Consider the following 17434-nt stretch of genomic DNA (forward strand, 5'->3'; position numbering starts at 1 on the left):
TTTGACACTTGTAGTATAGTTTGTATTTTTCATTTTTTAAAGATATAGCCACTTTAAATTTGTACACCAGGGATTCTGTGATTGAAGCATGTCGCGTGTGCCACCTTTGTTTTTATATTTTAGTGATTAGCTTGGTTAGAGTCTTATTTACTAAGCTTTTACACCTCTTCTAAAGTATTCTACAGCTGGCAGGAGACCTATTTATTTGTAGGGTATTTTTTTTTCCCCACTTCTTAAGTAACAGTCTCCTCAGAGACTTTCCTAGCTTTACAGTTGCATTCCGATTTGACACATTTACACAAGCTTAGTAAGTAGGCCTCTTAACTGAGTCTCTGAACTGTCTCCGATCTGCAGTAAATACATTATCAAAGATACATTGAGGCTGCAAATCTGGCTATTTAGGGCAGGGCCAGTGCAGAGAGTCAATAAAATTGGCTTAACATATACTAGAGGAGGAGTATTTGTGCTTGATAGCTGGTTCGAGGTTTGATTTTCTTACTGCCTGTACACTTTGTTCTTGTGGCCTTTTCTTACATCAACAAAAGACAGCTTGCCAGTACCCACACTGGTCTTTGTCTGTGCAGACAGGGTGTCCATAACAATGTAAACTACACCTGCAAATTTGAGAATCTAAAGCAGCAACAAGGTCCTCATGGATACTTGCTATCTAATTGTCCCAATTTTTTTTTTCTGTTGAGTGCTACTGTGAACTGTGACCCTTTTCTCACCCACGGGCCAGCATAGGTACCTGATCACGTGTAGCAGCGTTGTAGCTTTCGGTATGTGCGGTTTTGCTCTCCAGGGCTGAAATGACAAAGATCTAGAATACTTAAGAGCTTCCTTTAGTATTGAAATGTACATCTTGCGTCTCTGTGCATTTAAGGATGCATTCAAGTAGTAGGAAAGTGTTCCCCCCCCCCCAATTTTCAGCAATTAAGAGGCAATGCATACTTTAAGATGCCTTTTGCAAAGCAATCTGCCTGCCTGCTTTCTTCTGCTTTTGAACGTGCAGTGGGGAGGGGGAACTTCTGTCTGCCTTCCCTATGTTAGATTTTCCACAGGGGTTTAGATATTCAGATCATCAAGATCCAAGGCAGGCAGAGTTGGCTTTTCAATCCATCAAGAGGGGGGTTACCGGTCTACCGCTAGGAGGTGCTTTCGCTGGCCCGTGGCTGAAGTCGCGCCATCACTGATGTGAAAAAGCAGTGCTGAGCTAGCCTTTGGCTTCCTGAGTCACTCTTGTCCGCGTTTGCACTGTGGTTCCATGGGACTTTAAAGCACAATGGGGAGCTGTGTTAGGAGGAAGCTTGGAGTCATTTTGCAAATGTGGGGGTGGGTGAATGGGCAGAGTGAGAGAGAAAAAAAGACGAAACATAAAGCGCTTGAGGAAGCTCTCTCTTAAGACAGCTTTATTTCGTCGTACAGTGCGAATGGAACCCCTTTGCAACCCGACCCGGCCCGTCTTTTCCACAGCATGATGGCAGCCATTGTATAATACTATTGATCCAAAGTCACTTTTAATTTTTTTTTTCCCGTCTGTTCAGAGTTACTAACCACATTGTCTATAAACTCTCCGAGTTGCTGCATATTTTTTTTACATTTCTCTGCTTTATTTCGAATGAATGAGCTCCGAGTTTTTTTTGTCGGAAGTGGTAACCGTGCAACTTCAGTTTTTCGATGTCTTTATTAACCTGAGACGACCCCGCGCAATGAAAACCCCACATACAGCCGAAAGAGCAGAGAAATCTAAATGGAGTGTCGGCTTCGAGCAAAGTCTGGAAATTAACCCGCAGTTTCTGCCTCTCTGCTCTTTTCCTCACTGTAGGTGGTTTTTTCATTGACAATCCCTTTTACCAGCCCCGGACCATCGCACCCTTTATTATTCACTTGGGTCCTCAAGATTTCTTCTCTGACTTCTAGAACCATCAGGTTGTGTGGCTCAAAACCCACTTTTTTTTTACCACTTCTCTCGTCAGTCTGGAGCTAGGAATAAAAAAAAAAAAACAGAAATAAAAGGCAAAACAAAACAAAATCAACAGGTCACTAAACTGACAGGAATGTACAAAACATCTCAACCTTGTCTCATTTTCCATAGAGTGCATATCCCATGAAGGAAAAGCAATACTTAATTTGACTTTCAGCTTGACTTAAGGCTGAATCTTCTCTTTATTATATAGCAATACACCTGAATTTAGCTCAAGCTTACTTGAAACAATGTGAATGTTTAATTGAAGTCTGACCTGGCAGAGCACTGCAATATTTAATTTAACTTGTATATTCACTAATGTGTGCGTGTATGTGTGATTGTTATGCTTACACATATGTATATTTCTATATATGTATGTATTCTGTTTCAGTCCTGCAGAATTATAAGTAACCATAATCCTAGGGTATAGCTTTCAACTCAAATTTTATATAAGCAATTTAAAATCTAAGTCATTTGCTATGGTACCATCATTTTTTTAAGACTTCATTTGATTAACTTATGTGTAGAAGTCTGATTTTTAATATAGTTGAGCGGCATATTGTTTTATTTGCCTTCGGTAATGTATGCAGGTATCTGATCCTACAGAAATAATTTCTGTGCACAGTTCCCCTAGGACTTCCAGATGCATTTGGTTCAGGGCAAAGTGTATCAATGCACAATTAAGCAAACCTTTAAGCAAACACTTATTAGACCACATTAATGTACATGCAAAGCACATTTTGCAGTAAAGCCTCTTCTCTTTAATGAAGGACGTTACAGATGGTACTTCCACAGCTCATTCTGTGTGTGTTCAGATTTTTGTAATTACAAAGTGGTATGCACAGCAAATGCACCAGTTTATTTTTAGTGGATGTGAGCTAATATACCGACATCTTCATTATGTGTCCTGAAGGGGCCCGGTTACACAGGTGATATTTGGCTCTTGAACAGTTCTGCATTTGGAAGCCTTTGCCCTTCCAATAGAATGAAACCTATTAGTGTCTCATAGCTGACAAATTTAGAATAATACTGGCTTCTCAGTCTTGCTCATCCATCACATTATTACTTGTCACTACAATGTGTAATTTCATAATTCTTCATAACAGTGCAGCGCTGTGCATGCCACTGACATATTGGTACAGGACCATAGCAAAGCTGTGAAATTGCTCTTGTTTTTCCACAGTGCAACAAAATAACATTAAGGTGCAGCCAGATTTGACAATTAACATAAAAGCAACAACGTTCATTTCCAGAAGGAATGTTTTATGCATTACTTGTTTGGTCAACGTTCTGTTCATTGTATTCTAGAATGAGCAGAAAAGATGCTTTCGTTTGCTTTTTGGTAAACGTTTCATTTTGCACGCGTGAGCCTTCAGCGGCTGATCGTGCAAAATTCGCTTTTCGTGTTTTTATTTGACTGCTCTGTCAATCGTAGTAAGGCGCCGTAGGAGCCTGAAAGCAACTGAAGTTTGAATCGGTCCCTGCAAAGGTATCCTGGGAACTTTTTAATTAAGGCTGTCTTCTCTGTGCGTTAATTTCCTGGCTAAATTAAGTTAAAGTATGTGAAATAGATATATTTGTGAAGTCTTCCGAGTATCCCAAAGCAAATGCTGTTTTTATAACTAGTCACTTTAAGAATTAGAATGTTCTATTCTGCTGTCGTCTGAAGAATGTACAATGTGTTCTTTTTTTTTTTCTTGAGTTCCAAGTGAATTTGAACCCTGTGCTTGTCCATGCCCTCATACTGTTTTTTAGCCTAAAGAGTGAAAACATTTTAGGGTTGGCATGTTTCATCCCATGAAATGAAAGCCTAGGTGCTGGTAGGTCGAGGTGCTGTTTTGATAGCAGTGTCATCACCTACTTGCCTTAGCTGGTCTGATCTAGGAAACCAAGCAAGACTGGGTCTGGTCACTATTGGCTGGAAGACCTCTAAGAAAAGCCTGGTTTCTGCTATAAATTATAACGGCGGACCAGTAGGAGGTGCTCTTCTTGTAGTGAGGTGTGAGGAAGTAGGACACTTTGCTGCAGGAGGTACTGTCCTGCAGATGACTGAGATCTTTATTAACTTAAATATTAAACACTCTGGGCTTGAAGCCATTTCTCATACCATTCTGCCTGATCTGCTGTGTAGTGATTCTTCACTTCTTTGGTGGATGAATTGAGTCCCCTCCTACCTAAATTGAGATCCATTGGGATGAAAATATAGGAATATAATGGTTAATAATTGGAATCATTTTCCAATAATAAACAATTAGGAAAATAATTGTAAACAGACAGCTGGGAAGAATCCAAAGCTACTGTATATTTAAGATGCAGACAGATATGCTGAACGTCAGTCAGAAGAAAAGGGGTTTTGCAATATAGTATCTACTTTAAAAGTAGAGGTTAGAGTTGGGACTCATTAATGTTGGAACAAGTCATGTTTTTTGTTTGCAAATGAGGCAAACCTCTCCATTTTTTTTGCATTCCCACCCTCATGCTATTTTACAAGCAATTAAAGGGCCTCTATTTTGAGAGAGCTTTTCTCCATCTTGAAATGTTTCCAATCTGACAACGTGATTTTTTTTTACAAGGTAAGAACTCTCTCCTGCCAGAAACATATATAAAATGAAGAGCATTCTAATTTCCAAACCCACCTTGGTGATGTTTCTTTCGTGTTGCAGCCTAGTCTTCATACCTTACAACATGACTTCAGTGCAACCCTTCAAATCTTCTCCATAACAGAATTGTGCTATAATTCATAGCTGATTGATCATTAGGGTTAGGTATAGCAATTTAAAGAGCACGTAGCATCAATAATATTTAAAGTCGAATAATTTCATTCTTGCAACTCTTCATTTTTGAATTCATGAGGAATATACTAGTAATAATGGCATTTATGTGCAAAAAATACTTCAGAAGAACGTCCTCTGTTGCATGTTCTGTTTATTTCGTATGATAGTCACACAGCAAAACGTATTTATTCTTGAAGAACACAAAGAAGCTGCAAAGAGGAGGGGGCCCCTCAAATATTGTACCTTATTTTGTTGATACTAGTTGATCCAAGGATCGTCCTATGAATTATTCATTTATCATATTCTCAGCTTTGACAATATGTCTAGGCAGCTTCCCCCAAACCCCCATGACCATTTGTACAAAACAGTGCCTCCTGTTACCGGTTTTAAATGCACTTTTCTGTATTTTTTACTTAACGCATTGCATTCATCCAAAAACCTAACAGCACAATTTGTGAAAATGTCATTTTTGCTCTATCCCGATTTGAGAGCAAAAAAGTATTTTTTTTTAACTTTCCCCTGTCTGGATTTTGACTCTTCGTGTCATTGTCCCCTCCTGCTGAGTGTCCACTGCTGTTCTGTAATGTCCGTTTTACAGGCGCAAATGAGCATGAAATCGTACACCACTACATGATAAAGAGTGGAATCGAAGAAAATCTTATATTGCTGGAATTTCTTGTTTCTCTAGTTCTCAGTTGCTGGCTGTCCTATTCCCCCTTCCACAGGTGATCTGGCATGCTCATGAAGGATTCAGGTAAAAAAATAGCACCCAGAAAATATGTATCCAAGCTGCCCAAGTCCTTAGAGTTGAGTTTAATTGGGGTCCTTTAAAGATCAGTAACATTTTAGAGATTTGTGATAGTGACCACATGAAGCATTCGCCTTTTGTTTCATTGCCATTGGGGTTTTTGAGAAGAGTTTCCTGAAGTACTTTCCTTTTTTTGCTTGCCAAATAAGTAGAAGAAAAAACACACCAGCCCCCTCAGAAGACACACTGTAGTGCTGTGCCGTACAACAAGAAACCTGTTTAAAACGCAGATCCTTGACGACCTTGAAAAAAATGTGGGGTGTGCCTTTCCATAGACGGATTTCATTAACGGAACCCTGCCAGTGTCCCAGCGTCTTGCCCATTGTGTTCCTAGTCATCGTTAGGCGTGTCCAACAAAGTACTCCAGTCACTCATATTTTTGAAAGAAACTGAAATTCTACCTCCCAATAAATACGTGCAAGCCATAGTCCAAGCCACCCAGAAGCCTCCCTGAGATGCGTGTGCATTTGAGCTGTAAACTTCACATGCATAATTCCAGGGTTTGAAAGAAATCTTTCTGTGTCGAGTTTTGGAGCACAATTGTGTAGCAGGATGAGCTAAGAAGATGGCAAAACACAAGCGACGCTTGCCAAGCTACCAGTACGGTAGTAGCGTCTCCTCTTGGTGAAATTGTGGAGCTGCCCGATGCGACGTTTGGAAGTGTAATTGGCCTTTTTTTTAAATAAATGTATAACCTTCATGCTGTGGAGCCCCAAACTTCTCCGCCTTCCAATTTGATTCTAGCACTATTAATAACCTCACAAGCTCTCTCAGACTAAAACCTGCTACTAATGAAAGGTAATTGAATTTAAAAGTATAAGGAATCTCAGGTTCACAGTGTTAGACAAGAAAGTAATCAGATCAGTGGGAGCTCGCGCTCTCTAGCGTGTTTTTGCTGCGTTTTTTTTTCCCCTCCTGCAAATTGTCTGAGTTGTCTTGTAGTGAAACAGAAATGTGGTGTAAAGATTCAAGTGCTTAACTGCTTTTCTGAATCGGTTTCAGGTTCTGCACTGGGTACTTTTAGTTAACTGTCCATATTGGGCTTAACTTTACCCAAAAACAAAGGTAAGGATAGTTTCTGTGAGTTCAACTTTTGTTATCTCCTCCCCTCTTTTCCCACCAACTCCGTGGATTTTATTATGTTATGGTTGTTGGAAGTTTGCACTTCAGATATTAGAAATGCTACCAAAAAGAGCTGCCCAAGAGATACTTTATTCTAGTCCGACACCAAAACACACAAAAAAAAATAGCAATAAAAAGACATCCCACATTTACGATATTCTGTACGGTACTTTGTGTGACATACAGATAACCCCTTCATGCTTTGTTTTATATTGAAATAATTGATTTATAATAGGATGATGAAAAGATTTTACAGAAGGTAGTTGGGGACTTTGGCCTGCTCTTCTTCTGCTTGCGACGTTCTGAACTATGTAAATAAACCTGTATTCAGCCTAGCACCTTTTATTTAAAAACACAGAGGCAGCTCTTGTCATAAGTGGCAGTTTAAGGCTGCTGGCTGAACAGTCTTTTCTAGAGATCTTGCCAGATAAATAGCTACGCTGTCGCACATAAATAGGTGCTGCCTTAAGGATGCAAAGAAATGCAGTTTAGAATTGCAGTTGTTTGCATACAAGCTCGTAGTGTTCTGTTGTAGTCAGGAGCTGTATTGTAGAATATAGGTTGTCCAAATAGCCAGATAACAGTGAATGTTTAAATGTCACTTTGTACATATGAAGCTAACCTGGTTTTCAGTTTTGTTCTGCATATTAAGATGGACTAAATGTTTGTTTTTTTAAAACGAGCAGCATCTGATTTTTTTTTTAATGCTGTTCTAATCAATCTGTCATAAGAGCAATGAAGGGGGTGTTTCACATGATTTCTATGTTTACATTAAGGCACGTGCAAAAGAATTGCAGATTCAGTGCATCCTTTTTATTTTTTACCATCAATTATAAAGGCGTGTTTGACAAAGATATTTAAACCAGCAATATCACTAGAGGCATTTGCTTTTAAGCTTATGAAAAAATAAAATGTACAAATGTCACATTAATTAATAATTACATATGGTGACATGAAAGTTCTTTGTGTGCATCAGAAGAACATATGTTTCATAGCTGCACATCAGTTAGACATTTAATCAGTCTGGCACTTAGACATCTTAACCTATCACTTTGTTTCCTTCTATTTCCTAACAATACTGGAAGCACAAGTTACATTAGCAATATATTACTCAGGGTGCAAGATAAGTCACCAATCAGAATCAGGCCTTTACTAATTTCTCTCCTTGCAATACAGTTGATCAGTCAATAGGTTAATTTACACATGCATGCTGATTCCATTATGTATATACTGTAGCTAGACGAGAATTGGAATTTATATAAATATAAGGAAAAAACACAAACTTTGTTTTTGTCTGAAGTTAAGAAGAAAACAGTTGTAAAATGCATGTCTTTGTGTGAAACCATTTGTTGCATATGGAAAAGGAGGATAGTTGATCTTCTATGCATCCACTGCATCTGAAGCTGCATGTGTGCATAGACAGTTGTAAAAGGCCTTTGTGCCAGACAACTCATAGTGAATACAGACGTTGATTCCTGAAGTTTTCTCAGTGCTTGTTTACCTTACTGTAGTGTATTTGTTGTGCCAGTGTGCTGTATTTCTTCACCCCACTGTCGGATTCAAAGTCAAGGCCACAACACGACAAGGCCAAAAACGAGATTTTCCAACTTAATTTTGAATAGAAACCAAAGGATAAACATTTTAGTTCAGGGTTTTAATGGGGCATTAATATGTAAGTAGCTTGCCATCAACAGTGACTTATGCATAGTTCTAAGTATGCTGACAGTTTCATTTTAAGGAGTTGTCTGTGCAGCAGAATTAATCACTTCTAAATTGTTGTTTCTTGTCTCCCTAATTTTCATTGTCACACACCCCCCCCCCAGATATAACTTTTGTTTTCTGCACAGGCTTTTCTTTCAGTCCCAATATTACTTCCTTATTGTTGTCAAAGTAAACCCGTAAGCGCTGATGGTTGCACGCTCAGTAAAAAAATGCCCATGTGTTTTAATAATTAAAACCTACCCAGCAATGTAATTACATCCTAGCAAAACACAAAAGGCCTGCAAGATTGAAAACACATTTCCTTGCACAACCCATCTTTGAAAAGAAAAGCTAGAAAAGGCTTGTTTCTTCTTTTTCCTGTCCAGAAATGACAACTAACAGCCATATTATCTTGGTGCTTTTCACTTTAAAATGTCTAATGCAGCCAATAGCTTCCTACTGTCTATTGTTGGTGGTTTTATCCCTTTCAGTCTTTCTTGTGATTTAAATACCCCTTTGCTGTGAAAAACGTGTAGGCCAGTAATCTTAAGAAGTATGTGCGGCAAAGATGATGAAGCTGGAAATTCGATTGGTGTGTCCAGAACTGGAGATCTGAAAATAGAAATGGATCCAGTTTCGGACTGAGTAAAGTGCACCTAATTAAGTGCTGAACTATGAATATTATACATGTCTTTCCCACGTGCTGCACGGAGTAAATTTGGACGCTAGCTTATGATCCAAGCTTGCTGTTTTTGAATGTACATTGTACTAGAAGAATCTATGAATATAAAAGCGCTACATGCATTTTTTTATTTTTTATATATATATAAAGCTTTTTACTACTTGTATAACTATACTGGGCTTTGAAGTCCATTCTTGTTTACATTTTATTTCCCTTATTTAAAGTTTTTCGCAACAGTGGAGTCTTATGTTTGAGAAGTTGATTCATTTTGCAGTGGTGCGGATCTACCTGTAAATATATTCTTTTCACAGTTCTAAGGTAATGTCAATAAAAAGGGACAGATCTGGTTTACCTGTCTTGCTTTTTGACATGTTTGGGGGAGGGGAGTAATACAAAAAAAGTTTCTTCTAGAATTTAGTTTTTAAAATGTAAAATGGTGATTGTACGCAAATGCTATGACTGAAATGTGCTTTAGGCAGAGCTGTTTTAAAAAAAGTAGATATGTTTGCTAGTTCTGTGTTGCAAAATTATAAGTCGCTGAAAGCCACATTGGCAACCTGCTGTTTGTCACTGTATCTGCCATAATTTATGCTTGAACAATAAAAGTACTGAATCTCTTGAAAGTGTCAACCTTTTCTTAAAACGAGGAAATAAAGACAACGTTAAAGACATCTTGCTTTTCTGGCGTTTAGCCAATTTTGTTTTTCCCTTCACACTGTTAACAGAGAACTTTAAGTGCCAATGGACGAACTTCTCCATTATCTACATGGAACAAGGTTCTGTGTTACAAGCTCTTTCAGCTCAAGAACGCCGATTAAAGTGTAGAGGCGACTGAAGCAATTGAACTGCCCATCATTTCACACTGTGCAAGTTGCAGGGTGCTCTACTGTGTGATGAGTGACAGCACTGCTTTTTGCCACCATTAAATGCATTTGTAGGCTGAATCCATTCTTCACATTGCTTTCAGTTATCTCTGCAACTGCAAGTGCCCCCATAGGACAGTAATGGAAGGTTTTAATTGCTCAGAGAGGGTGTAGTTGTCTGTGGGAGAGTACTGTGCGCCCAGTGTCCAGTACAGTGCAGTGGAGGTGTAAAACTGGGCTAGCAATGTGGCCGACAAGGCAGGACTTCCAGACAGAAGCAGGGAGGGGATCCAGGTGTCTGTGTCAATCGCAGGGCCTGAGGTCACTTGGCCAGCCCTCCAGCAATGCTGACATCATCGCTCCAGCCCTTACCACACAGGCCTCCCAACAGGACCCCTGGAATACAGCACCCCCCCCCTCCCTCCAAAACAGATTAATCCTCAGCTGTTGTCACTGTGCTCTTCTCTCCTCTTTATGTTTACTAAGGGAAGCCGATAAGTTCTTAATTATTTAACCAGAAGCAAGTATTATAAGACACATGCATCATGTACACCTATATATTTCAGGGAGGGTTTGATAGACAGATTTTTGTAGCCTATTTACAGTACAGCTCTCGTTTAAAGTAGGCTATAAATAGCTTTTAATTGGGTTGAGCTGAAACTTACATAGACCTGACTTAAAACATTGTTCTTTTGACTAGTCTTTCTTCAGTTTAGATTCTTTACTAAGTTTTTTTTTTTTAAAAGATGCCTTTTATAAAGAATCATTATTTTCTACTGAGAGAAGCAATGGTCTGTTTTCATTAATATATGATTTGAAGGTTGTGCTTTATTTGTTCCGCAGATAAATGCCTAAAAATAGCCCAATATTCTGGCCCCCTTTAAAGAGTGTGTTTTTTTTTTCCACGGTTAGTGTAGGGGTGGGGGGACAGACTCGTTTTGGGGGGGAGGACGCCTGGTGCTGCAGAGACGCTCGTTTTGCAAAAGCTGAAACGAAATGAGCGAATGAAGAAATGGCCCGTCTGTTTTTCAAGTACAGCCACCCATGTCGATGGACATACATGCGCATATCGGTGTGGGGGGGATTGAGACCCCATTGAATCTAGGAAAAGGAAGGAAGGAAAAGAGCACCTGCTAAAACCGGCCTTGCGATATCAACACAAGCAGCAGGACTGTCACCCCACCACTTCGTCCTCGGTAAACCCAGACGGGAACAACTCCATTATCACCACGCCTCCAGATTAGCAGTCCTGTGCCGACAGCATTCCCTCCCAAAAAAAGCCGCCGAACATCACAGAAAAGGTTTGATTCTGGGCTTCTGAAAATAAAGATCACACCGCATGATTGGCGCGCGTCTTTTACGATTAAACAACGGGAAAGCGCTGAGCTTCGCCTTTCTATTCCAGGAGCATTTGGTTTGTGGTTATTTGATTGCTTGGCATGCACTGCCTTTCAATGTTGTTTTGACATGTAGATTTTAAATCCCTCATCGAGTTCTGCTGGAGGACTAGTGCTTTCCTTGGGAAACCCAGACTGGTAAGTCCTTCCTGGAGGCTTACTCTCAGGCCTACTCAATTTTTACAAGCTAGACTGTGTAACTGAAGTTCACGAGCAGAAACGACACCCAATCCCAAAATGCATGTGAGTGGGTTTTTGAAGAAGTTAGGCATGAAGAGTTTTTTGGCTTAACCTCCTTGGCTGAGGTTCAACCACCTGGCTGTAGGACAAGAGAGCCGGGACATTCAGACGTGGCAAGTGGACTGTCTGTGAGGAAGAGAGGGGCTTGCTGGGATTATTTCTTAGCAGCGTGTCGAGAAGTGAAGTCATGGCGGATTACAAGTTAGGGCGGCAGGATTGAAGGTGAAAGCGGCCGTCGTCAGTCTTCAAAACTGTTGTTTAAAAAACTCCATTAAGCCCCTTTCAAAGCTGCAGTCACGCTTCACAGCACCTGTGACAAACCGGGCTAACTGAACACGGCGCATTAATACCGAACATCGCTTTTACTGTTGGGTTAGAGGGCCGGGTTAATAAGCCCAGCAAAAATGGTTAAATATGCCCTTGGCTTATTGAACAAGCGGTTTGCAGTAGCTTGCCTGTAATCTTTCTTTTTTGTGGGGGGGCAGTAAGATAGAAGTTGTTAAATTTGTCCAGTCAGGCCCATAATGAGCTGATTTATGCGGTGAAGAGCCGGGTGGAAATGAAAACGAACTGTACCTCGTTGAGGTGGGGACACTGAAGTCGAAGGTTTACATCCGTCTCGCTCTTTGTTCAAGGGGTCTTGGCTCTGACAGCAGGAATCGGCAGCAGCAAGGTGAGCCTCTCTAATGTGTCCTTGGACACTCCTGCAGATGAACAGTCACTGGAGACAGAGGGGCTGTGAGCTCTGGCCAATGATGAACGGCCACGTTCTGAAATCAGTAGTTGCACAGAATGCGCAAAAAAAAAACTTCTGCCTTTTTTTAAACATTTTTTTCAGAAAGACAGGAGTTGCAAGGTACTCCCCCCACCCCCCCCTGAAAGCAGTGCGTGGTTAAAGACATCTCAAAAATGAAACGGCATTCACTGTAAAAAAGTACAATAAAAACGCAATGTTGCGTAAACAGTTGGAGAAAAAACATTGCAAAACTGCAGCTCTTGCTCTTTACATGTAGCATTTTTCCCCCACGTAATTTTCGCCATACTTTTAAAGGCTTTAGCCTGATTACAATACTTCCTTCAACCCCGTCATTGCCAGATAAAATGCAAGTGTTGATATCTATCCACAAAGGCACAATATTTCCAAAGAGGAGTTGCTCTGGATGATCGTTTGCTAGTCTGGTTCGGCCAATGAGGTAATCAAGAGAAACTGGGGAGTACTCGGGTCGCTTCCTTTAAAAACACTGCAGATCCACAGGGCAGACAGCTTGATGATGAAAACTCTTCTCTCCCCAAGAGAGATGTTCTGATACACTGCATACATAGCCATGTATATAAGGTGATTTAATGGCGAATACTACAGAATTAGCATTAGCTCCGTGGCTCAGGATCTGCGCCTGTGGCTGGAAGGTTGCCGGTTCAAATCCCGCAGCCGGCAGAGGAATCCTACTCCGTTGGGCTCCCAAGCAAGGCCCTTAATCCCAACTGCTCCGGGGGTGCCGTACAATGGCTGACCCTGTGCTCTGACCCCAAGCTCTCTCCCTCTCTGTGTGTCTCATGGAGAGCAAGCTGGGGTATCTGAAAAGATAATTCCTAATGCATGAAATTGTAAAGGGTTAATAAAGTGAGGTTGTAATTATTATTATTATATATACACGTCTTTAAGAACAAATGAGCATTTGTGACACAAATAAAATGCATGGCGATAGCATGTCTTTATTACCCATTACCACTCAGGAAACATTTTCTCACTTCATATCTGGCTACAGCCTTAAACAAATTCTCCTTTCATAGCCACAGTGCACTGCCAGCCCAGATACGTGCCCTTTGTTACAGATGTAGAGTATGTCAGTGTTTCATGTTGCACTGGCAGTGTTTATTTAGATCAACTCAAAATTACATTCATGGGTGGCATCCCTGTTCCAGTTGTAAAACAATTAGTCTTCAAGGTGACGTGATCAGTGTCTTTGGGTAAGAACATGCACATATAAACGTTGTGCCTACTTACCACTTGGACTCGATACACTTGCTAGCGAGCAGCATGCTTCAAGACGATTATGGAGACATTGCCAGTCAAGATACAGACAAGCAGTGGGATGCCTGCGTAGGACACCCACAGCTGGAAAGCTGATTTTGACTGGCAGATGTGCAACTCTAGGTATTTCCAGCTCAGCTCTTGGCATAAGGGAAGTGAAGTATTTGAGACCAGCCTGCTCTTACTGCGTGTCATGATACCCACTCCGGAAAAATCCAATTGTCGTCACTCATTGTAAGCCAGTCCATGGCGTCTGGACATGCCTGATGATAACTAGTGTAATCCTACCCAGACCTCTTCTGCCCAGATTTATAAGGTGGCGAGCAGAGTGCAATTCAATCGCCCCTGCACATTCTATCAGGGTTGCATTAGAAGGCTTGTCTTGATCAGCACGCTTACAGATCCTGCTGAGACCGGGGTATTTTTAGTAATGTGAGAAAAAGCAGCTGCTATTGAGTTGCATAACGCTTATGTGCGCCATTCAGACTCTTTGGGCTTGATTTCCACAGACTCAGAGGCTGACCTTAGGAGAAATGCCAGGACGTCAGCACGCTGGCAAAAAATGCCGGATGGCGGCGTTTCTTGCTGAAGGTGATAATTTTATGGGCTTCTGTACCTTCTGGGATGCTGCCCACAGAGAATTAAAAAAACAATCTGAAGACATTTTGCAGTTAAAGGGCTTGCAGGTATCCAGTTGTAGGCACAACAGACACTGGTGATTGATATCTGTACAAACATGCTAATTGAATTAAAAGAAATGGGACGAGCAATAATAATTAATAATAATAATAATTGCTTACAATTATTATTATTTTCTGGACACTCCACTCAAAGCGCTTTACATTTAATGGGGATTCCCCTCCTCCACCACAGATGTGCAGCATCCACATGGATGATGCGACGGCAGCCATAGTGCGCCAGAATGCTCACCGCACACCAGCTCTCAGTGGGGAGGAGAGCAGAGTAATGAAACCAATTCATAGAGGGGGATTATTAGGAGGCCATGATTGGTAAGGGCCAATGGGAAATTTGGCCAGGATGCCGGGGTTACACCCCTACTCTTTTCGAGAAACACCCTGGGATTTTTAATGACCACAGAGAGTCAGGACCTCGGTTTTACGTCTCATCCGAAGGACGGCGCTTATTTACAGTATAGTGTCCCCATCACTATACTGAAGCATTAGGACCCACATGGACCGCAGGATGTGTACCCCCTACTGTCCCCACTAACACCTCTTCGAGCAGCAACCATAGTTTTTCCCAGGATGTCTCCCATCCAGGTACTGACCAATAATAATAATTGCTTACACTTATATAGCGCTTTTTCTGGACACTCCACTCAAAGCGCTTTACAGGTAATGGGGTCTCCCCTCCACCACCACCAATGTGCAGCATCCACCTGGATGATGTAACTCATCATCCAGGTAAGTAATGAGTTACTCTCAATAAGTAACTCATGAGAGGGTATCTGCTTTGGATACTGCATTTGAGCTCTCTGGTTTCTACCACTTCAAGCTGCAGCCAGTTTATTTTTAGCCTCAAAAGCTTCTGATCTAAAAACTGCTTTCTAACAGCAGAATGGCTACAGAAGCTGTGACTGCAGCTCACTAAACACGAAAGCTATTTTCAAACATAAGCGGGTGCACCTGAGATCATCAACAGAATCAAAACCACAGCAAGTGATTCTTAGAGAGGACACAATTCATGAAAATGCCTAAAGATGAAAACAGAGACCTCTTTTCTGTATCCATAACTAGCAGGAGATTGGAGAGAAAAGGCCGAATCGAAGCCCTAATTATGAACAGGGTTTTTTTTTCTCAATACCCACAAAAAGGGGGTGGTGACGAGTTCAGGAAGTCGCCCCAAACTGGACCAGATCTGACTTCACCAGACTCTGACATCTCCCGTGTAATTAGTATCAACCGCCCTTACTGTAAGTAACTGATCTTTTTGTATTTTGAGTGATGTTTTCTGACCTAAACTACACAAAAAATTTGGAATAACAGGTATTGTCCATCAGAAGTGAGATAATGAGCAAGTTTATAGGGCTACCTACGTTTTCGAGCAAACTAGGGATTCGATTACAAAAAGGACGAAAAATTGCTAACAGGCTAGTTAACTTACAAACTCTAAAAATCAGAGCGCTCAAATATCCCAAATATTTGAACTGTGAAGAGAAGATGCATAATTAAAATTTCTGAATGGAAAAGGACGTTCTAATTCTTGTCAGTTGAAAAAAAATGCCTTATGGACCAAAAAACACATTTTTTTTTTTAATTGAGATGAATTTAGAAAGCGAGATTCATTCATGATCCGAGTATCTGTGTGACCCATCAGGTGTGAGGATAGTTGACAGTCATACTGCTTCCTCTGGTTCATGCCCACAAACCCCAGTGGAATTACTAATTGTGTCTAGGAGACGTGCTTGTCGCATTCCACTGCCCAGGGCTATTTCTACTAATGATATAAAATGAAAACGCAGTTTTGTTTGTTCACAGGGGAGTTGTTCAAGTGAGTCAGGTTCTTATATGAGGAAGCGGACTGCTTTGTTGGATAATTACAACCAGGTTCTGGAGCAACCAAATGGGTCTGTGAGCTACTACAAAAGAAGGAGTCCAGACGATGCACTTACTTCCCATTAAACAGTGTGCCTGGGTAGCCAGTGTACAATGTGTTCAGCAGCAGCATTGGTACATACTGTACTAGCCCATGATTTGTGTAGATCCCAGCAGGCAGAAGCTCCTTTGCTTCTCCGATAAGGATCACTGCATTCTATTGAAACATGATGAAAACCAGGCGTGCGCATTGCCGGCCTGGATAACTGAACTGGTGAAGGAGCTGTGATGGGCAGAAGGACCAGGGGCTTCTGTCAGTCAAGATCCAGACCCCCCTGTTTGTTTTCATGCTCGATAACAGGTCAAAGGCTCCAAACACCTGGACAACGTCAGCACAGCGGCAGAGAAGGAGTCATTCCGCCACAGGGATAGATCTTACAGAAAACAGGAGGTCGCTAGAGGACTGGTAAGCAAACCACACAGCTGGAAAATGGGCCGGAAGCACATGAAAAGACATCCTCTTTTGAAATGGATTATAACGGACTACAAACGCAAATTGCCATTTGTCGTCATGGGTACCCAGTGTGCAACTGCTGCCGTTCGCTGTAGGCTGGACACTTTGCCCGCAGGGTAAATAAGGACCAAAGTGTGATATTGCGTTAGAATTGTCCCCTGGGAGTCCTATAATTGAATGTAAAGGTAATATAACCTCTTTAAATTGCACTTGCACTTTTCAGGGTGGGGGGGGGGGGGGGTCTTTTTGGGAAGGCACATTCTACAAGCTGTGCACGTTCCTGTGGTCTCTGGGGAACTACGATGCTTTCCTTAAGTCATGCAAGGTTAACGCCACTTCAGCAAGGCTTCTGCTGATGGTACAATTAATTGAACGCAAAACAGATGAAGTGGGCAGAGGAGTGCTGGTCCGGGGGGGGGACTGATTTTCCTCACAAATTGTGAAGTATTGTTCAGGGCCAGTCAGGCACCCTGCTAACTCCCCTCCACTCAGCGCTTTTCCACCTTTTTAATTACCCCTGCCCTCCGACGCTGCTGTAGTTTGGGATGAATTCACCCCTGCAGAGCTGTCCGCGAGACTAGGGCCAGCCGAATTGACTGGGCGGCTTTCAAAGCGCCGTTCCTCTGCGACTAGGACAGTCTCTTTGGCGCAGGGCCTCCGATTAACAGCCATGGAGACGGGGAACGGTGCGAGTGTCGAGTCAATCCCGAACAGCCTGGAATTTCTTTTTGTCCAGATCACTTGCTATCTTTCTGTCCAACCCCTGCCCCCTCGTCTTGT

At 41.5% G+C, this 17434-nt stretch overlaps 1 protein-coding gene across 7 annotated transcripts in view; it reads left to right on the forward strand.

The window, feature by feature from the left end:
• strbp (spermatid perinuclear RNA binding protein) overlaps window positions 1-17434 on the forward strand; it is a 126340-nt gene that overhangs the window by 94601 nt on the left and 14305 nt on the right. For 5 of the 7 annotated variants that reach the window (XM_088615300.1, XM_088615302.1, XM_088615297.1 and 2 more), the window contains one exon: window positions 1826-9676. The exons of the other annotated variants lie outside the window; for them this stretch is intronic. In XM_088615300.1, coding sequence (XP_088471426.1) covers window positions 1826-1920 — 95 coding nt within the window. In that variant the 3' untranslated portion in view covers window positions 1921-9676. Of the gene's footprint in view, window positions 1-1825; window positions 9677-17434 lie in introns of those variants that run through there. 7 annotated transcript variants of the gene reach the window in all.

Source organism: Lepisosteus platostomus, chromosome 21, assembly GCF_059453375.1.
Source record: "Lepisosteus platostomus isolate fLepPlt1 chromosome 21, fLepPlt1.hap1, whole genome shotgun sequence".
In the NCBI taxonomy this organism is placed as follows: domain Eukaryota; kingdom Metazoa; phylum Chordata; class Actinopteri; order Semionotiformes; family Lepisosteidae; genus Lepisosteus; species Lepisosteus platostomus.